This window comes from Mobula hypostoma, chromosome 4 (genome assembly GCF_963921235.1).
Source record: "Mobula hypostoma chromosome 4, sMobHyp1.1, whole genome shotgun sequence".
Taxonomy (NCBI): Eukaryota; Metazoa; Chordata; class Chondrichthyes; order Myliobatiformes; family Myliobatidae; genus Mobula; species Mobula hypostoma.
Genome location: NC_086100.1, coordinates 36,045,470 through 36,067,796, shown reverse-complemented (window position 1 = coordinate 36,067,796; position 22,327 = coordinate 36,045,470). Strand labels below are relative to the sequence as shown.

The window sequence follows — 22,327 nt, the reverse complement described above, 5'->3', positions numbered from 1 at the left end:
AATAGAGCATTGCCTTGGATTTCCCGATACCTCAGTTGGATCTCAACCTTAAGTGGAGTCTGTGTGGAGATGGCACGTTCTCCCTGTGACTGCATAAGTTTTTTTTTCCGAGAAGCTCCCATTTCGTGACCCATACAATAAAGTTCTGATGAGTATGCTAGCTACTATAAAATTACCCCTCACCATAGGATAATAGCAAAACAAAATGAACAGGGTGCTGATTGTCTTTTGAGAGAGAATAGGCAGTGAGGTGGAGGGAAATGAAGAGAGGTAACAGGACTAGTGAGATTGCCCTCCCACTCAGTGAGCCAAATAGTCTCCTTTTGTGTCATTATAAATAAACCAAAAATAAACTATTAAACATAAATCATATCAGAATGCTTACATTAAAAAAATTAGAAAATAGATGGAATTTAACATTGAAATATAAATAAGCGTTACTGAACTTAGAGTTTAAGGCAATGGTAAAAACAACAATAACATAGTAAACTTCTGAACTGAACCAACAAAAATCTTACCTGGCACAGAATGATGAGCACACAAAAATTTCTTCCACTGGCTGCCATTATTAGGGGTAAAGAAAAGGTTGCTTCTTAAAGGGTTTATTCAAATCTTTTGCTGTTACATAGAAAGATCTAAGCGACGAATTGAGGAGATAGGACTGTGTTGTACTTCAAATATCAGCTGATATGTATTTATTATGTCTTCTTTATAAATACATACAAAGCAATCTTCTACGCCTTTACTTATTTATGTTTCTCTAAGGACTTTCCCCTGTCATATAGTCATTTAGTCTTATTAATCATTATCTGAGTAAAAGCAGCAAATGGAAGGAGCATATGACAGGTTTCAAAAGATAATGAGAAGAATGTATTTTGTATTTTAAACCAGGCCAGTGTTTCTGGCTCAGAGATGGAAAATGTAATGAAAAAAGGAAAAAAAAATACAGATGCTGGAAATGTGAAATAAAAATCAGACCAATCACTTGAAACATTCTTTCTTGCTCTGTAGTAGTAGTAATAGTGCATTCACGTGAGTCGAGTATGATGTTCTCCAAGTGGTTGTAATCTGGGATGGAAGGATGGATTCCCTTAATGAAGAACACCTCTACATGACTTGGTTTAACATTGGGAGACTGTTTCATGGGCAGCCACCACATGGTCCTTGACAGATCGGGGTTGGGGTTCACTGGCATGGAATGCAAGAGGACAGGGGATCCCTTACAGCTGCAGCCTTCCTCTGCCTTCACTGCTGTTGTGATGTGTCATTATCTTCTGCCAGCTCCACTGCTGAGGTCTTGGTTGGATTGCTCTTTGTCTGGATAGTCCGTGAGCCAGTAGGGTTGGTCGGTACCATCTGAGGGGAATAATGCTCATAGTGATTTTTGGCAAGGTATACATCTCAAGAGTTAGAAAATATGCGATAGCATTGCACCAGTGGTAGCTTTATTACTTCAAATAAGTAATCGTTTTTTGTACATATTCCATATTAACATCAGCACAGCAGAAAATGTTACCCCGCTCCCCAAAAGGTATAAAACCTAATTTGGAGAGATTTCTGGAGTTTTATCAATGTCATGATATTTTCCATATTGTTGTATCAAATCAAAACAGCCTTAAGCTTTTGTCATAGCATATAGAATTACAGTACAATAACTCAAATGTGGGGTTCCACACGACCATAATCTAGGCTCCATTTGGTTGTAAAATGAATATATTTAATCAAAGATTGCTTTCCATACTTTCATAACCTATTAATAATCTTAATAATTTTTCAAGTCTTCCACGTCTTCCACATCTTCATCTGAACTTTCCACACGCTCTGAGGTGGATGCCTAGTTCTCACAGTCAGCTAGTCTACACACGTGAATACACCTGAGGCCATTTGCAACACACATACATCTTGGGAGTGAACATTTTTTTGGACAGTTACAGGCCAGTAGATCCAGGACGTCATTGGGTGCTGGCTGGCCTTCCATCCAGTGCACCACCAACTGTTCAGCTTCCTCTTCTCTCTCCATCTTCCATCCTCTGCCAACAGGGCTTGGCACTTGTGGGTCCTTCTCCAAACATCTTCTCCATATACCAGCCTGGTAGTTGGCTCGCAGTGCATGTTTTGTTAAGCAGTCCTTGCATGGTGGGAGTTGATGACTTTCGATTTCACCTTTTTTGGCACAGAAAAGGTGATACCTGAGCTCATTGACCTTGGTGGTCGATGCTTTTGGGGCACACAGGAGACATGTAAATGCCTCCAGTTTGTCCATCAGTTCTGGGGAGAGGTCCCATTCCTGACCCAACTCTAAGAATGTGTCCCGAGTTTCCCTGTTGCTGGTCAGATGTTTTAGGTCACTTGGCTTCTCTTTGCCTGCAAAAGCACTTACAGTGTCACATCCTGTATATACGTGCAACCCAATGAGAGCCCTACAAAACTCCATGCCAACAGTGGCAGCAACTTTCCTAATGTCTACAAGCCTTGTACGGGTTCTAGAGCCACACTTCTGGAACAATGGGGCCTCAATCTTGTCACAAAATGCTAAAGACATGATAAAGATATCTGTGTCTTCTGAGCAGATCACTACAGATTGGTATCCCTCTCTTGTGGCATGGGCAGCATGGAGAAGTAGGTGACCATCTGCTTCTTCTTGTTGACACTGAAGAGCTGACACCTCCTCACTGTCTTGAGATGTGATTCTATAACACTTGTCATTCACAGTTGCATACAGAATCTTCTCCTGTAGCTTTGCTCTGTACTCCGCCTTCCTCCATTCATGGACTATGAAGCTAATGAGACTATTTTGATACTGACTTTGGTCAGGAAGCTCCTCCACTGCCTCACCATCTGTGTGCCTGTGATACCTTGCAACTCATGACCAGTCTCTTCACCCTGTAGAGATCTTTCACTATTGTTGATAGAGTTCTCCTTGTATGTGTTGAACACAACATCTATTCTGCTACTCTGATTGCCTTCCCTCAGAGCCATACCCAGAATTGTTGTGGCAACATCTCTGAAAGTAACTTGATCACCTTTCACTCTTTAGACCAAATTCATTCCATCAACCACTGTAGCAGAGTTTCCTGGGAGTTGCTCTTCTACTGCTACATTTTTCTGCAAGGTTGTGGCTAAAGTAGCTTTATTTGTCTTTCTCAGCAATTATTCTGGTGTGGACAGGGCCCAGGGCAATGGTCCAAGGGGATGAGAAAGGATATCCTCCATACATAGACTGCGCCCTTGTGCCATCACTATGATGCGTCCAAATAAAGATCTGTCTGCTTTCAAGATGATTGCCCTCCCATTTGATTTCACTTCTCTCTTCTTACACATATCACTGAATGTTTTCAGCTTGTTGGTTTTCATTGGGTCATGGAATTTCTTTGCTGGTGGGTCTTCCTCCAGTCTCTCATCCTTGAAGGTTGCATAGCATTGCTCAACAATCTCATGTGCCTTCATCAGGTCGGAGGCAATGTCCTTGAGGGCTGCCTTTGCCGTAGAGATGCTAATGAGGTCCCGCTTCTCTGCAAATGGTTTGACCCATTCATGTATGAGGCTAACCACTGCTGAAATTGCTTCCTCATCTTTCTGGATTCTTGGCCGCTGTAGCTCCGCATGACAAAGCTCTGACTTGTTGCCTTGCACCAGCTCCCTTAACTGTCCCAGGAATGCACTGCAGTGCTCAGCTGTTATGTAGTAACGCTTGATAGCTCCAGCGTTCAGGCTGAATTGTGATGTGCCTCTAGGAGTCTGTGTGCCTTTGTTCACTGTGGCTTCGATAGCCTGGTCCACAGGGATCTGCCCAAAGGGAAAGCTACCACCGCTGCAATGCTATCACATATTTTCCAGCACTATACCTTGCCAAAAATCACTATAAGAATTATTCCCCCCCAGACGGTACCGGTGGCCCAAATTTGGGGTCCTGGCTCATGGACTAGCACCAGATTGCTAAACTCCTCTAGGGATTGCTCTAGGGATCTCAGGTACTCACAAGCCACGACAAGGTGATGATCCTCAGAGAAGTCTTTCTCCATAGATGCTGCTTGACCTACTGAGTATATCTGGCAATTCCTGCTTTTCTTAAGAAAATATGAATGTTGCTTTATTGAATAAATAACAAATGAGGCAAAACAACTGATTAATAAATTAAAATAATCATTAAATTCATAAATTAAAATGATCAAGTAATTAAAACCGTAATTCATATATGGAACAGGGTTTAATCAGAAATCCGGGCCAATGATACGTTACACCTTCAGCCTAGGAATTTAGTGAATCTTTCCGTGAACCCAGGAATTCCAGTAAAGTGCTGGTGCAATGATTAAAGTACCATCTTGATAACCATGAGGCCTGGACTAACATTCCACAGACCTGACTTCAAATTCTACCTTTCTAGTTGTGGAATTTGATATTTTTATGCACTGGAAATGAAAGCAAAAAACATTGGTAAGGATGGCCACACATTTACTGGACTCGCATTACCAGGCCAATCTGTAATTTTAGATTTATTGCGAGGGAATTCTTCAAGCTTGTCTGGTTGAATTCCTCTGCAATGATCAGGAAGATATTCGGGTGCACTGTCTTGTAACTTTGATCACAATGTTCAGCTCCTCGAGTGCCAGCTTGGCGAAGGTGGAATGTACACTGCAACCAGGATAACTGCCAAGGTAGACTGGATGACACATGACTGCCAGATGTTTCAGCTCAGGGAGCAGGACAGGGCAGAACTGCCACATCTATGTACCATGATGAGCTAATCATGCTGCCATCTCTGCCTCTACCTGACACTTCTGTCTGATTCATGTGGTGGATTGTGAAGCCCTTGGGCAGGAGTACTGAATCTTGAGTATGGGTGTGAGCCATGTCTCTATAATGCAAAGTACATAATAATCTCTGATAAGGCCATAAGACCATAGGACAAGGAAGGAGAATGAGGCCATTTGGCCCACAGAGTCTGCTCTGCCATTCCATCGTGACTGATTCTTTTTATCTCTCTCATCACCATCCTCCTTCATTCTCTCTGTAACTTATTCAATCCTTCAATATAACTCTGGTCCTCAAGTCCTGACAACATCCTTGCAAATTTTCTCTGCACTCTTTCAATCCTCTTTATATCTCTCCTGTAGGCAAGTGATCAAAACTGCACACAATATTCCAAATTAGGCCTCATCAATGTCTTATACATATCATCCCAACTCCTGTACAGAATACATTGATTTATGAAGGCTAATGTGCTAAAAGCTTTCTTTACAACCCTATCCACCTGTGACACCACTTTCAAGGAATTTTAGATCTGTATACTCAGATCCCTTTGTTCTACAACATTCCTCAGTATCCTCCCACTCATCATATAAATATAATTACAAAGAAAACAGGACAGCACCTCAACTTCCTCAAGAATCTGCAGAGATTTGGTATGTTATCAAAAACCTTGACAGACTTCTATAGATGCATGGTGGAAAGTGTGCTGACTGGCTGCATTACGGCCTGGTATGGGAACACCAATGCCTTTGAGCGGGAAATCCTACAGTGGGTAGTGGATTTGGGCCAGCACATCACGGGTAAAACCCTCCCAACCATGAGCAAAGCTACATGAAATGTCGTAGAAAAGCATCATCCATTATCAAAGATCCTCACCAACTAGGCCATGCTTTTTTCTCGCTGCAGCCATCAGGTAGAAGGTACAAGTGCCTCAGGACTGGCACCACCAGATTCAAGAACAGTTACCACTCCTCAACCATCAGGCTCCTGAACAAAAGAGGATAACTTCACTCATTCCAGTTCTGCACTTCCCTCAACTAGTCATCTCACCTTTAGGACTTTTTATTTTATTATTTCATGCTCTTGTTATTTATTGCTATTTATTTATATTTGAAATTGCAAAGTTTGTTGTTCATTGATCCTGTTTACAGTTATTGTTCTGTAGGATTGCTAAGTATGCCTGCAGGAAAAAGAATCTCAGGGTTGTGTGCGGTGACAAGTAAGTACTCTGATAATGAATTTTACTTTGAACTTTGAGCAAAAGGATAGAAAGGGACAAAATTAGTCCTATGGTAGATCAGAGAGGTGATCTACTCATTCTTTGCATCTGTATCTACTGGGGAGTTGGACACAGAGTCTATAGATGTGAGAATTTGCAGCAATGAGGTCATGGGCCCTATACAGATTACAGAAGAAGAGGTGTTTGGTGTCTTGAGGAAAATTAGAGTGGATAAATCCCTATGGCCCGACAAGGTGCTCCCTTAGACCCTGTGGGAAACTAGTACAGAAACTGCAGGGGCCCTAGCAGAGATATTTAAAACAGCTTTGGTCGTGGGTGAAGTGCTGGAGGATTGGAGGATAGCTAATGTTCCATTGTTTAAGAAAAGTTCTAAGAACAAGCCAGGAAATTATAGGTCAGTGAGCCTGAAATCAGAAGTGGGTAAGTTATTGGAAGGTATTCTAACAGACCAGATATATGAGTATTTGAATGGATTAGAGATAGTCAATATGGCTTTGTGTGTGGTAGGTTATGTGTAACCAATCATACTGTCATAGGGAGGTGGCTGGGAACGGATGCAAGTGCAAGACACAGACACTGAACTACTAGGGACAGGACTAGGATACAGGGTGAGGGCAAGGACATGGACACAAAAACCGGGAACCCAGAACAGGACTGAACAAGAGAGCTAGGAGCCCGGGCTTGGACTCCAAGCCAGAGACTGGATGGACAAGGACCCAGTACCTAGGTCTTGCCTCTGGCTTCTACCCCAGAACTAGACAAGGATGAGGCTTGGCTGGCAGGTAGGACGAGGCTGGAGTCTTCAGGCTTGAGGCTAGAGGCTAGAGGCGAGGCTTGGCAGGAGGCAGGAGGCTGGAGTCTTCAGGCTTGAGGCTAGAGGCTAGAGACTTGAGGCGAGGCTTGGCAGGAGGCAGGAGGCTAGCGGCTTGGCTGGAGACAAGAGGCTGGAGGCTTCTCCTGGGCAGGGCGTGGAACTCCACCCGACGGAGGCAAGGGACAGGAAGGGACAGAACGAACAACGAACCACAGGTAACGACAAGACGGCCTGGCATACCTGATGGAGGCAAGGGTTAGGAAGGGACAGAACCAACTGTAGGTAACGGCAATATGGCCTGACTTACCTGACGGAGGCTAAGGACAGGAAGGGACAGAACCAACCGCAGGGTAACGGCAAGACAGTCTGACTTACCCAGCGGAGGCAAGGGACTGGAAGGGAGCTAGGTATGGGGTGGCTCCAGGACAAAACAGCAAGACAAGGCAAGACTTCAGGCAATGCAAGGCAAGACAGAACTTCAGGTGAGGCGAGAGTTACCGGCAAGACAAGGCAGGGCTTCAGGCCAGGAAACAGAAGGCGGGGAAGGGATACAAGGAGTAAGGACAAGAACAATCCAACAGCCACACCCTGGTCTCTGAAGTTATTTATGCAGCCAGCCCCAATGAGCATTGGCTGCCTCAATTAGAGCTCCACAAGAACAGAAATAGGGTAGACAGGAAAACGTGGAGCAAGGGTCGATGGACCGGACTGTGAACTGGAATACGGACTTCACGGACCGGACCATGACACATACAGTTTTTTTGAGGATGTTACCAGAACTGTTGATGAAGACAAGGCAATGTATGTTGGCTACATGGACTTTAGCAAGGCCTTTGACAAGGTCCTGCGCAGGAGGTTGGTCAAGAACGTTCAGTCACTTGCCATTCAAAGTGAGGTAGTAAATTAGATTACCCATTGGCTTCACAGGAGAATACAGAGAGTGGTTGTAAGAAGTTCCCTCTCTGACTGGAGATCTGTGACTAGTGGTGTGCTGCAGGGATCAGTGCTGGGTCCTTTGTTCTTTGTCATCTACATTACCAATCTGGATGATAATGTGGTAAACTGGATCAGCAGATGATACCAAGATTAAGGGTGCAGTGGACAGTGAGGAAGACAATCAAAGCTTGCAGCCAGATCTGGACCAGCTGGAAATCTAGGCTGAAAAATAGCAAATGGAATTTAATGCGACAAGTGTAAGATGTTATAGTTTGGGAGAACCAACCAGAGTAGGACTTAGACAGTGAGCGGTAAGACAATTAGGAGTGTGAAGGAATAGACGGATCTGGGAACACAGATCCATGATTCCTTGAAAGTGGCATCACAGACAAATAGGATTGTAAAAGAGCTTTTGGCATACTGACCTTCATAAATCAAAGTATTGTCTACAGGATGTTATGTTGAAGTTGTATAAAACCTAATTTGGAGTATTGCCTGCAGTTTTTGGTCATCTACCTGTGAGAAAATGTAAATAAGATTGAAAGAGTGCAGAGAAAACTTACAAGAATGTTGTTGGGTCTTGAGGACCTCAAGTTATTGGGAAAGGTTAAATAGGTTAGGACTTCATTCCCTAGAACATAAAGGATTGAGGGGAGATTATGGAAAATTATGAGGGGTATAGATAGGGTAAATGCAAGCAGGCTTTTTCCATTGAGGTCTGGTGAGATTGGAACTGGAGGACATGAGTTAAGGTGAAAGGTAAAATGTTTAAGGGGAGCATGAGGGAGCACCTTGCCACCCAGAGCATGGTGAGGGAGTGTGAAACAAGCTGCCAGTGGAAGTGACGGATGCAGGTTTTATTTCAATGTTTACGACAAGTTTGGAGAGATACATGGATGGCAAGTGAATGAAGAGCTAAGGTCCAGGTGCAGATCGATGGGGCCAGGCAGGTTTAAATTCTGGTGTGGACTAGATGGGCTGAAAGGCCTTTCTCTGTGCTGCAGTGTTCTCTGACTCTGTTGGGGTTCAATTCCCACCACTGCTTGTAAGGAATTTGTCTGCTCTCCTTTTGGCCATGTGGGTTTCCTCCAGGTGCTCCTGTTTCCTCCCACACTCCAAAGACATATGGTTATGGTTGGTGTGTCATGGGTACGCTATCTTGGTGATGGAAGAATGGCGACTGTTGTGGGCTGCCCAGCATAATCCTTGGTGATTTGACTTGACGCAAAGAATGCATTTCACTCAATGTTTCGATGTATGTGTGACAAATAAAACTAATCTTTTCTGGACCCAGTGTCTTTTCTCTTAGGCCTACCCAGCAGTCATATTATTAATGCACATCAGAAAAAACTTTTTAATATCCTGACTTTTTGTGTGAGGAAGAACATTTTACTTTGTTGGATATCCAATAAGGCCCCTGGACTTTCTGGTTGGTGTAAATTAATCATGAAATACATTCCTTTGGACTTTTTAACATGTCATCATCATCATCATCATCAGGTGCCATGTGCAGTTTGAGCTTTGACTGCCATGGCCCACACACTCCTGTTTCGGGTAAAGTGGATCAATTCATTGGTGTTCATTTCCAATTCTCTGGCTGCTGTCTCCATCATCATTTGTCTTTGTCTTCCTCTTGCTTTCTTCCCTTCAATCTTTTCCGTAATTACCATGCATTCTAACTCCTCTTTCCTAATCACATGTCCAATGAAGCTACATTGCCTTTTCATGATCTCATACATTATTTCTCTTTTTGTGTTTGCTCTGTTCATGACATCCTCGTTAGATAATCGTTTCATCCATGATATTCTTTGCATTCTCCTCAAAAACCACATCTCTGCTGCTACAATTCGTTTCCTCATGTTACTAGATATTGTCCAACATTCTGAGCCATATAACATAACTGGATAAACGTAACATTTCAGTACTCTGAGGCAGGTTGTCACACCTAGTTTGGTATTGGTTAGTATACTCTTCATTCTCATAAAGGTGTCTTTTGCCATCCCTATTCTTCTTTTGATGTCTTTGTCACACCTGCCATCTGATGTCACCCAGCTTCCTAAGTAGCAAAAGTTCTGTACTTGTTTTATGTCTTTCTCATTTATTCTCAGCCTGCAGATAGAATAGTCCTTCTTTTTGGATATCACCATACATTCTGTCTTTTTGCGATTGATAGGTAGATCCATTTTTGCAGGAACGACCTCCCGTGCCACCCAGTGTTGAATCTCGGTGGAATATGGCCGAAGTCCAACAGTAAAAAGTTCAACATCCGGTCTACAAACAAGTTCCTCGATCGCAATATGACCCGGATTGCACCATCTGTTGTTAACCAGAACAGTAAGCACCCAATTCCTTTACGCTTACCGCTCTCAGTGCACTTCCGGTCAGCCCGAACGATCTGGGAGCCGTCCATGGAAAAGTTTTGATCGGGTATGTCCTTGTGCAGCCCTGTTCCAGTGAAACACATAACATTGCACTCCCGAAATGTTCTCTGATGCCTGGCTAGCGCCATGAACTCATCCATTTTATTACCCACTGAACTCATCTTCTCCATAAGTCTCTGTTGTCTCGACCCGGTCCTCTTTCCTCGACTTTGTGATCCCCCTCTGCATCCTCTGTGTGTTTTCCTCCAGATTTCAGCAGGGGTGTCTGCCGCTCTGCTCACTAAACCGGCCGGCAATAGCGCAAGCAGCTGGTCCCTGGAATAAACAATGCGACTGTGCTTCTGTCCCGCTAATGAGACGTGTCGGAATGTAACTATTTCCAACGCTAAAAAACCAAAACTGATTTTTTTCATCTCTTAAAAACATAGAAACATAGAAAATAGGTGCAGGAGTAGGCTATTTGGCCCTTCCAGCCTGCACCGCCATTCAGTATGATCATGGCCGATCATTCAACTCAGAACCCTGTACCAGCCTTCCCTCCATACCCCCGATCCCTTTAGCCACAAGGGCCATATCTAACTCCCTCTTAAATATAGCCAATGAACTGGCCTCAACTGTTTCCTGTGGCAGAGAATTCCACAGATTCACCACTCTCTCTGTGAAGAAGTTTTCCTAATCTCGGTCCTAAAAGCCTTCCCCTTTATCCTCAAACTGTGACTCTTCGTTCTGGACTTCCCCAACATCGGGAACAATCTTCCTGCATCTAGTCTGTCCAATCTCTTTAGGATTTTATATGTTTCAATAAGATCCCCCCTCAATCTTCTAAATTCCAACGAGTATAAGCCTAGTCGATCCAGTCTTTCATCATATGAAAGTCCTGCCATCCCAGGAATCAATCTGGTGAACCTTCTTTGTACTCCCTCTATGGCAAGGATGTCTTTCCTCAGATTAGGGGACCAAAACTGCACACAATACTCCAGGTGTGGTCTCACCAAGGCCTTGTACAACTGCAGTAGTACCTCCCTGCTCTTGTACTCGAATCCTCTTGCTATGAATGCCAGGATATTGGTATTATTCCAGTCTCATAAATGTCATTGATTAAATCAGTAAGTTTTTCTATTCCATAATCTTCAAGGGCAATAATTTGTTCTATTTTTAATTCATCAGGACCTGCTGCCTTTCCTTTCTTCATCTTATTTATTGCATTACGAACTTCAGATTTTAGAATACTTGGACCTTCAATGCTTATCTTAATTTCTGGCTTTTCGCCTCGATTGTCTTCAAACAATTCCTGAATATACTCCGTCCATCTGTTCATAATCTCATCTTTTTCATGATAATGGTACCGTCCTTTGCTTTCAAAGATCCACCTGAAGAACAGGGGAGCTTTTTACCAGTGATATTCTTGATTTGTTGAAGTAACCTTTTTGGATCAGTAATAGGGATTCTTTCTATTTGCTCACATTCCTGGTTTAACCATTCTTCTTTGGCTTTTTGACATAAGCTTTTAACTTTTTTATCTAGGGACTTATGTTCTATAGCATTTGCTTTCTTCCGTCTCCTTTCTTCCATTAGGTTTTTGATTTCATCTGTCATCCATTTATTCTTTGTGCTTTTTTATTTTTTAGGAATCACTGAATTTGCTGATTCTACCAAGGCATCCTTTAGAGAGTTAAATTTCATTTCTACATGATTGCTATCATCTTCAACAGATTCTATTTCTAGACTTTGAAATCTATTCCTTACTTCAGTTGTAAATTTTTGTCTTAAGTTTTCTTCTTTAATTAATTGCAAGTAGTCAACATGTATGGTACACTCAAAAACAAATAGTTTTCATATAACATGGCAACCTTTTCTACAATACGTAGATGTAAACCTGTCTGTTATACTAATAAGGGCTTTTGTATAGGATGTGGTGATGATGTCTATACTTCGATGGAAGTGTTCTGATAGCTGATATCTGTGAGGGGAAGAAATGTAAATGTACCTGGAAATTGAAAGTTTTGTTCTGCTGAGCAAAACAAAAAATTAAAAACAAAACAAACTAACCTTTTATCTTTTATAAACAAGTCAAGTCTATTGTTACATGCTAAATTACTGTAAAGTACAGTATGACAAATAACTTGCTTGCCACAACATCCTAAACACGTTGGTACAGACAGCATAAATCATACATGAGTTATACTGTACATAAAATTATACCACGATGTAAAACTAAAAATAGACTATGTCAAAGCAAGACCTTGTGCACATGAAATGACACAGTTAAGGACAAGAGGTGGACCTTTGTGTCCTATTGTTGGAACATGGTTAGTGAGAAGAGAACATGACCCGGATGAAGGTGATTCTGGTTGCAAACTTCTTCCATCGGCGTCCCTGTCAATGGTGTGGGAGGCCTGTGCCTGCAGTGTCCACAGCTCTGCAGTTCTTGTCGTACTAGGCATGATGTTAGGATGCTTTCAAAAGTGTGTCTTTGGAAGTTTGTTAGAGTATCTGGTGGCAAACCAAACCACCTTGAGCTTTTAAGAAAATACTGGCGCTGCCTTATTCTTCTGCTCTGTGTAGCACTCAGAGGAACAAAATTAATGTTTGAGACCAATGATATTTCATCAGAAAACTGGAACAAAGGATAAGTCCGTAGTTTACTACATGGGGTATGTATGACTCCTGGCATGCCTCATGAAGCTCTTGGAGAAACAAGAAAGACCACAGGTGCTGGAAATCGGTACAGCATACAAAATGCTGGAGGAGCTCTGCAGGTCAATCAGCATCCATGGAGGGACATGGTTCAGTTTGAGACCCTTCATCAAGAATGGAAAGAAAGTGGGGAGATAGCTAGTATAGAAATGTGGGCAGAAGGGATGGAGCAAGTCCTGGCACGTGATAGGTGAGAGGGGAAGATAGCTTCTTTCATCATTCCCCCCCCTCACCCTTCCCCCATTTGACCACCTTCCCCGTTCATTCACTCGAGTAATATGCCAACGTACCAGTGAATGGTATAAATGACAGTGCACCTGAGTTTCTAGGCAAGTACTCCATCCAGTGGTTCTCACCGGCCTGTACAATTTGCAAGGCTTCATTCACCAAGAGAGACACGAGAGACTGTAGATATTGGAATCGGGAGCAACAAACAGGAAAGTGAAGGAACTCAGCATGTCAGGCAGCATTAGTAGTGTTAGTGGACAGCTATGTTTCAAGTTGAGACCTTTCATCAGTCCGGAGGCTGCCTGACCCACTCTGAGTTCTTCAAGCTTCTTGCTTGTTCATGCAACAATGTTTTGTCAAACTAATGAATAAGTGAGGATTCATTATTATATTCCACGGCCTTCCAAAGCAGAGATGGTTTCACTGCAGACCGCATAGAAATTATTGTTGTATATCAGTGTTCAAAGGAAGTTAAACTAAGTTTTATAAACACAAGTTCCTGCAGAGTCTGGAAATCCAGAGCAACACACACAAAATGCTTTCTGTTTTGTAATTCCTAACTGGAAATTTCCCAATGTCCCTGTTCTTAATAAATATAAGTGGAAATATTATAGAACGTTTGGGTAAATATCAACTTTATAACTCATACTCCCTGTCGAAGTAACTGTCATCACTGATGGTAAAATAAAATAACGAAAATAACTGGGCCCACAACACACGCACTCTTGCATTTAAAAAAAATGTTCTTGTGCACAAGGAGGACGGCATCACACTGTTCTGATGTCTGAGCAGAAAACTGCTATTTTTATACAGAATTAGCCTCAGTTATAGATATTTATCATTGTCAATTGTATTCGTTTGAATTCCTTACTCTCAAGAGCAATCGTCATTCTCAATAGAGTTGTTAAAAGTCAATTGAAACTTCGAGCGGATATCCAATGATATTTTGAAGTTAGTAAGGACAATAGAGTTGTTAAAACTCAATTGACACTTCGAGCAGGCAACTGATGATATTTTGATGTAGTAAAGACCATAGAACCTTAGTTTTTGGGTATATTTCGCATTCTTCTGTTATTTCGTCTGTACCCCCTATTGTGTAAAGGGACATTATGCCTCAGAAAAACCTGTTGTTTTGTAACTTCAAAACATTAAACTAATTCAAGGGAAGGCGTGGGGAGTCCGGTAATGTGAGTTTGGCTTCGTCTTTACTTTAAGCAAAGCACGCACGTATCATGCAGTAGCGTGGTGAGTTATGCAATTAATGTATTTTTACGTATAACCCATCATTAATTATTTAAACGAATAAGAATACTTCATTAAACAATATATATACAAGATTACTCAAATATTATTGAAGTATCAAATACACAACACTGCTCCCTACTTGGCTATAAACTCCAACTCAAGGTAGAATGCATCTCGACTATAAACACGGTAGATTATATAATACAACTACCTATATACAGGCATTCACAGCTTAGTAAAATTTAAATTGTCCAATTCAGGCCTAAAGATTTAATCATTGTTGAGGATTTCTTTCTTTTGTGGTATAACGTCTTTCTTGACAATCCAGATCATTCTGTTTGGCCAGTTAAACAATCTTAGGTTCTGGGGTGTTCTCCGTGGTGGCAGGATGAGTTCAATATGAGACTGCAGGTAATTGTTCTGACAGCCCTGGACACCTTTCTTCTCCTTTTTTTCTCTCTGGATCTACTTTGTTCCCTTTATTTTTCCTTCTTATATTCCTTCTCTCTCTCACACCATTCTCTTCTCATTCACATGCTTTCTCTCCAGCTCTTTCCTCCTTTACCTTCTCCTCGTTTGTGCATCCTGATCTTGGGAAGTTGCATTTAGTTCACTGGAGTATCCTCTTATTTATCCTTCTATTGCTCCCTTTATGATCTGATCTCTGTCATAATAGAGAGATTTTCAACTTGCATTAGGGCAAACTAATCAAGAGGGGTGTCTTTTTCAGTAAAATTTTCTGGTACTTTCTTTTCTAAAGGTAAATGAGACAATCTATCAGCATTTCTATGATTAGTTGTCCTCTTGAATTTGATCTTGTAATTGTGTCCTCCAAGAAACAGAGCCCATCTCTGCATTTATGCTGTTAGTGGAACACCCTTCTGTGGATTGAAAATGGATACTAGTGGCTGATGATCAGTATGAGGGTAAACCCCCTCCCATACATGTACTGGTTGAAATGTTTTACACCCCAAACCAGACTCAAGGTCCCTCTATCAATCTGTGTGTATTTTTTTCTCTGTAGTGGTAATGAATGTGATGCAAAGGCTAGGTGGCGTTCACTTCTCTCACTCATAACATATGACAAGACTGCACCTAAATTGTGAGGTGAAGTGGATCATAATCTGTCAGTACAGTGCCTGATATCACTAGTTCCTTTACCTTTTGGAAAGCCGTGTCACACTGCTTTGTTTGTTGCCACTTCTTCCCGATCAGTAGTAAAGAGTTCAAGGGGTGGAGCACAGTAGCCAAGTTTGGCAGAAACCTGATACAGTACTTATTGAGTGCTCTGCTTCAGTATTGACCAAGGGAAAGGATTTGGAGATCAGTGCTGAGGGTATAATTAAGTTAAGACATTTATAGGTCAAGGAGGGGGAAGAGTTGGGCCTCCTAATGACTACTAAGGTGGATAAGTCCTGAGAGCCTGATGGAATTTAGCCCAGGTGATTGAAGGAGGCAAGAGATAAGATTGTTAAGCCCTTGACCAGTATCTTCAAATCCTCTCTAGCCACAGGCGATGTCCAGGAGGACTGGCAAGTGGTTAATGTTGTACATCTGTTTAAGAAGGAAACAAGGGAAATCCCTGGGAACTATATACCAATGAGTCTCATGTCAGTTGTTAGAGAAATTGTTGGAGAGAATTCTTTGGAGGAGGATATATGAGCATTTGGAAACCCATGGTCTAAATAGGGAGAGGCAGCATGGCTTTGTGCATGGCACGTTATGCCTTACCAACTTGAAGTTTTTGACAAGGTGACGAGAGAGATTGATGAGGGTCGAGCAGCAGATGTTGTCTATATAGATTTAAATAAGGCATTTGACAATGTCGCTTATGAGAGGCTAATCCAGAAGCTTAAGATACATGGGATCTGCGGCGAATTGGCTGTTTAGATTCAGAACAGGCTTGCGCATAGAAGACAGAAGGTAGTTGTTGAAGGGACCTATTCGAGCTGGAGGTCTGTCATTAGTTCCACAGCAAACTGAGCTGGGACCTCTGCTGTTTGTGATGTAGATAAATGACCTGGATGAAAATATAGATTGATAAGTTTGCAGATGAAACCAAGATTGGTGGAGCTGTGGATAGAGTAGAAGATTGGCAAAGAATACAGCACAATATAGATCAGTTGCAGGTATGGGCTGAGAAATGGCAGATGGAGTTTAACCCAGATAAATGTGAGATATTGCACCTTGCTAGGACAAAAACAAGGTGACAGTGCACTGTTAAGGACAAGATCCTCAACAGTGTTGTTGAGCAGAGAGATCTTGGGGTCCAAGTTCATAGCTCCTTGAAAGTGGCTAAGGTGGTTAGGAAGGCTTATGGAATACTTGCTTTTATTAGTTGAAGCATTGAGTTCAAAAGTCAAGAAGTTATGTTGCAACTTTATAGATCTCTAGTTAGGCCAGATCTGGAGAGTTGCATACGGTTCTGGTCACCCCATTATAGGAAGGGTGCTGAAGCTCTGGAGGTGGTGCAGAAAAGGTTTACCAGGACCTTGCCTGGTTTAGAGGGCACGTGCTATTATCAGAGGCTGGGTAAACTTGGGTTATTTTATTCGGAGCAGTGGTGGCTGAAGGGAGATCTGATAGAGGTTAACAAGATTATGAGAGGCATTGACAGAGGAAACAGGGAGTATCTGTTTCCTAAGGTTGAAATGTCTAATACCAGAGGGCATGTATTGAATGTGAGAGCGGGTAAGTTCAAGAGGGATGTGAGGGGTAAGTTTTTTACTCAGAGAGTTGTGGATGCCTGGAATGTGTTGCCTGTGGTGGTAGCGGCAAATGCATTACAGGCTTTAAAATGATGCTTGGATAGGTACATGGATGTAAAGAAGATAGGGGGATATGGACATGGTATAGGTAGGAGAGATTAGTGTTTGGGTGTTTTTGATTTGCTTTTTATCTGGCTCACCACAACATTGTGGGCATAATAGCCTGTCCGTGTCCTTTGGTCTTGGGTCACCCACCACTGCTTGAATTTTTCTCGCACACTATTTAATTCTTGTGCATCAGTACTGTGTGACCACAGTAAGTGATGCTTGGTTTAAAGAACTCACGCTCGTCGCATCATGTTCTGAGCCATAATTTTCCAATCTCTTTAACACTGTGTTGAGGTTTTGGAGATGCTCCTTGTCATGCTCGCTGGGTAACAATGACACCATCCTGGTAACACTGAGTGCCAGGGCGGCCTTGTAGCACCTGGTCCACAGATTTCTGCCAGAGTGCAGGTGTAGATACCACTCCGAAGATAAGCCAATTATAGCGATAAAGCCTTTTGTGACAGTTTATGGTGAGAAACCCTTTGGATGTTTCTTCCATCTCCATCTGCAAATTAGTACACTTTGCTGAAGTGTTTTCCTCCAGAAGGTTTGCAAACATATCCACTATCCTGGGCGGAGGGTATTGTTCTGCTTTCAGTATTGGGTTGATGGTAGCCTTAAATTCATCACAGATCCTGATAGACCCATTCTTTTTGGCTACTGGGACCATTGGTGTTGACCAGAGATCCCCTCAACTTTGGAAAGAATTCCTTCAGCTTCCATGCAATCCAGCTCACTGGCTACTTTATCCTGGATGATATAAGAAACCAGATCCGATTTGCAAAACTATGATGCGGTATTTTCATTTTACACTATCCTACCTATGATATGTTTGAGTTTTCCAGTGCCACCCTTGAACACTTCTGTGGCATCATTCAGCTGTTTGCTTTCATTTTGCTTCATCGCTGGGGACGTGGCATGCAAATGGTGGATGGAACTCCAATCGAGTTGTAATTATCTCAACCAATCACACCCCACAATGCTGGTCCTTCTGTCTTACCATATACTTCATACAATCTCAATGTAGTTGGTTGGTTGTTGTATTTCACTGTTACAGAGGTCATTCCACAGGAGTTATCTTTTCTCCAGTACAAGCTCTTGGTTGAATATCTGCAGGCTTCAATTTGGTATCTTCAAAATGCCATTCAAACTCACCTTGTGGAATGACTGAAGCAGCTGAACTAGAGTCTGAATCCATTTTAATTATTTTGCCTTTCACTTCTGGCGCAAGTTAATTAACTGTCTATTGTTAATTTCCAAATTGCAAACCTAAGAGTACACAATCCTGTGTCACTTTCATCATTATCAGGTTTTTCATTGACAGTGGGCAGATTAGTGCTCTTTGTGAAACGGGCACTTGACTTTCTAGCTTTTTCTCTTCTCTGAGCAGCCCATTGGTTTTTGTCTGCTCGACTTGCTGCATTGTAGCATTTTCAGCAAGTTTGTTCTTTAAATCTACATTTGTTTGGTGTATGCGAGCCCCTCCAACAATAGTAACACAATTCTTTGGCCAGTCTGGTTTCTGTTTGTTTAGATGATGCAATTTTATGCACGCTGACTTTCAATACTCACTCTTTTGAACCCATGAATTCTTCCGCTTTCTGGCTTAAAAAAACTCAATCATGTCTTCCCTTCTGAAGGATATGTGATACGCTGCTTTTTGCTTAAAACCTGACCATCTTGCTGCACATGTCGGACTGGGCATTTTACTCTGTGTGTTTTTTTGTTAGTTTGATCGTTTAGCTCCGTTTTAACAGGTCAGTAGCCATTTCGAGTTCATTTTAAAAATACCTCGTCACTAACATTATGGTTTGTAACTTCAAAACATTGAACTAATTCAACGATCTCACAGGAGTCCAAAGGTATGCATATACTTTGTTTACTTCAAGCGAGGTATGCACATATCAAGTGGTAGTGTGATGATGACGTATGCAGTTAACGCATTTTGATATATAACCGGTAATTAATTATTTGAATGAACAATACCACTTAAACAATATTATACGAGATTACTCAAATATTATTGAAATATCAAATACAGAACAAGAGCTTTTTGGAAAAGTCTCACTCCAGAGGCCTCACTCATTTGGTTTGAGTACACACTGCCACAATCTATCTTGTCTGTAGTAAGCAGAGGTATCTCTGGTGGTCTCACTTGACCAAAACTTCCCCAGGCTATCATTATCTTTACTGCAACTTCCACATTCCCATCCACTTAGTCAAGCTCTGTAATGTTGTTAGTATTTTGAAGGTGGACAACAATGAAATTCGTAGTCACCATAGAGAAGAACTTGATTCACTGTGGTGGATAATGGTGTGTTTAAAGCTTGATGAAATGTGACAATGTATGGCCTAATGACTAAATGATTGGCTGTTTCTTTCCAGACATTGATGAATGTGCAAGAAACACACATAATTGTCAACAACTCTGCATTAACACGGTTGGAAGCTACATGTGCAGATGTTTTCCTGGCTTCACAGTAGCCAACGATCATTGTACTGGTAAGATGTGGATCTTCTGTAACTGATAAATTCAAAACTATTGAATAGAAACTCATCTGCATGATACTGCTCTCGCCATTGGAAGTGAAACACAATGTCTATCTCAGGGTCATTTGAGCTACTGGATTTTGCCTGTTTTTTTTCTGTACACAAGTTGCCTTGCAGCCCAGCTACCATTGTTGGGTCAGTTCAGTGGGTATTTAACAATCCTTTTAGAGCACTACAGGGAAATTTGGACAAAACTTGGTCCAGATGCAAAGAGCCAATTTTTAGTGACAGGCAAATATTCCTCCCAAATGAGTCAACTATATATCATGGATCTTATGGTCATTGTTTGCTTTGCTCCAACCACACAATCCCAATGCCCTTTGATCTTGCTCCTGTTCCCACAACAGTCTTTTACCCTGTCGTGATTCAGGTGCATCACCAAACCTGATAATAACCCAGGCCTGGCTCTGACCATCTGATTTGCCCCAATACCTTCCCTATTCCCTCCTCTCCTCCCCTATCCACACCACTGCCATCCAATTTCCTAGTCCCCATCTCACATCTTACTGCTGGCATCCGATCACATCTGGCAAGAGGGGTTACAAACCACTCCTCTAATCCTTTGTCAAAATCACTTCTGTTCTCTGCCCTCTTCTTCCTGCCACAGCATAGGTAAAATCGGATGTATGAATTCCTTGAGTGTATATCAGTATTTCTTGACAAAATATTCCACCTAGTGGTTCTATTTGCCTACACAATCTGCAGGCCTTCATTTGGCAATGTTTATCTGCTTAATGGTTGTCAGGATATTCATCTTCTTTTTCTTGATGTCACTTCAGACTTCTTTGAAACTATTGTGGCAAATCAATTCCAGGAAGAAATGTCAAGCATATATTTCAAGTTTCATAAATGCAATTTAGTATTTTGAAGGCTGAGCACATCAAAAAATCTATTGTTAGAAAGAGCAAATTAACATACCATATGATGACATATTAAAAATGTAATGAAATTTGGCGCTGTCCAGCTTTATGAAATAATGGACATTTTCTCCCAGATGTCAATGAATGTGCAACAAACACATCAAACTGTGATCAAGCCTGCATCAACACATATGGACACTTCGTTGTAATTCTGGTTTCAGCAATGACTTGATCAATCCTTCGCTTTGCGATGGTAGGAATTTTTCTCTGAAATCAATGATTTGGAAATGACTTTCTGATAGAATTTCTGATTGGACTGTTCAATCTGGTTGTTTTCAAAACAAACTTTTCTCTTTAAAAACTTATTCCAAACTTCTGATGCTACAGGAATATTTTCATATCAGAATTGGATGTCTGTCCTTCCTGTAGGATGTTATCGTTCATTGATTCAATTGAGTTTCTTGGATTTACTGTGAATGCCCATATGAAAATGAATCTCAGGGTTGTACTTTGTCATACAGTATATACTTTGATAACAAACTTTGAAATTTGTCTAGGTCATTAGTTAATGCCAGCCTTACTGTATAGGGAGTAGGTACTGATGGAACATGGAAGTGAGCAGTAGAATCATTTCCCATGATCGTGGGAAATACCCGCTCACCTAATCACCTAATCTGTCTTAATTTATCTTGGTCTTTTGTTTGACATCTCGCTCCTCGCCTACAACTCTGCCTCTGCATTAGGTTCTTTGACCCAAAATTTTAACTGGTTTCTCTTTTGACAGCTGCTGTTTGGCTGGCTGAGTTTTTTGATGAGTTTTGTATTTGTTTCAGTAAAGTGTTAACTCAATCTTCTTCAGATATCGATGCATATGTGACCTACATGGTAAACTGTGAAGGAATCTGCATCAATACTTGTAAAAACTTGTACTGCAGCTGTCATTACATCTTCAGCATGGGCATGTACAATTCATTGTCTGATGTTACTGTTACTGATTACATGCATATTTTCTATCAAATGAATTACTTAACTTTATTAAAGTTTATGTGTCACATATTAAGCATGGTTCAATGACCTTAATATTTAATTGTAGATGTTCTAAATGTGTGGTTATTTGATTTTCCACTTTATTTAAGCCAAGAATGATCCTACGTTAAATATTTAAAGCCAAATAGAATGCCAATTCACCTGACCATATTAGGATTCATACTTTAATCTCCACACAAGGTACTTAATTTGCTTATTTTTATTTACTTCCTCTTGCAAAATTTCCCTTTACGTGCTAGATATGAAGGGTGTGTTTACTGCAGAATTTGATAGTCATGCAATCTTTCATATTCAAACCATTATTTCCATTAGTTAGTAGTAATTTTTGCATTATTTACAGCACAGTATAAAATTATTTGATGATTCCTGCCTGTGTCACTCGACAGTGAAGATAGGAAGAGAATGAGGTGATAGATAAATGCATGGCTGAAGAATTGGAGCAGGGGGCAGGGATTCAGATTTTTGGATAATTGGGACCTCTTCTGGGGCAGGTGGGACTTGTACAAAAGGGACAAGATGCGCTTGAATCCAAGGGGTACCAATATTCTTGTGGGCTGATTTACTAGAACTGTTGGGAGTGGTTTAAACTAATATGGCAGGGGGTTGGGAACCAGGATGACAGAGCTGAGGGTGATGGGTGTATCATGAATTTAAGGAAGGACCAGCTAATGATTGGGTACAAATGCAGACAGAGCAAAGAGTTAAATTGTACCACAGAGGCAAGATTTAAAAGGGCAAAGAAAGTAGGACTGAAGATGTTGTAT

General features: G+C 41.5%; 1 protein-coding gene across 1 annotated transcript in view; it reads right to left on the bottom strand.

The window, feature by feature from the left end:
• The window catches only part of LOC134345927 (putative uncharacterized protein DDB_G0282133), an 87,584-nt gene extending 70,136 nt beyond the window's left edge, over window positions 1–17,448 (bottom strand). The window contains exon 1 of the mRNA XM_063047279.1: window positions 17,344–17,448. Within this exon, the coding sequence (XP_062903349.1) occupies window positions 17,344–17,448 (105 nt within the window). The remainder of the gene's footprint in view (window positions 1–17,343) is intronic.
• Window positions 17,449–22,327: the final 4,879 nt, after the last annotated feature.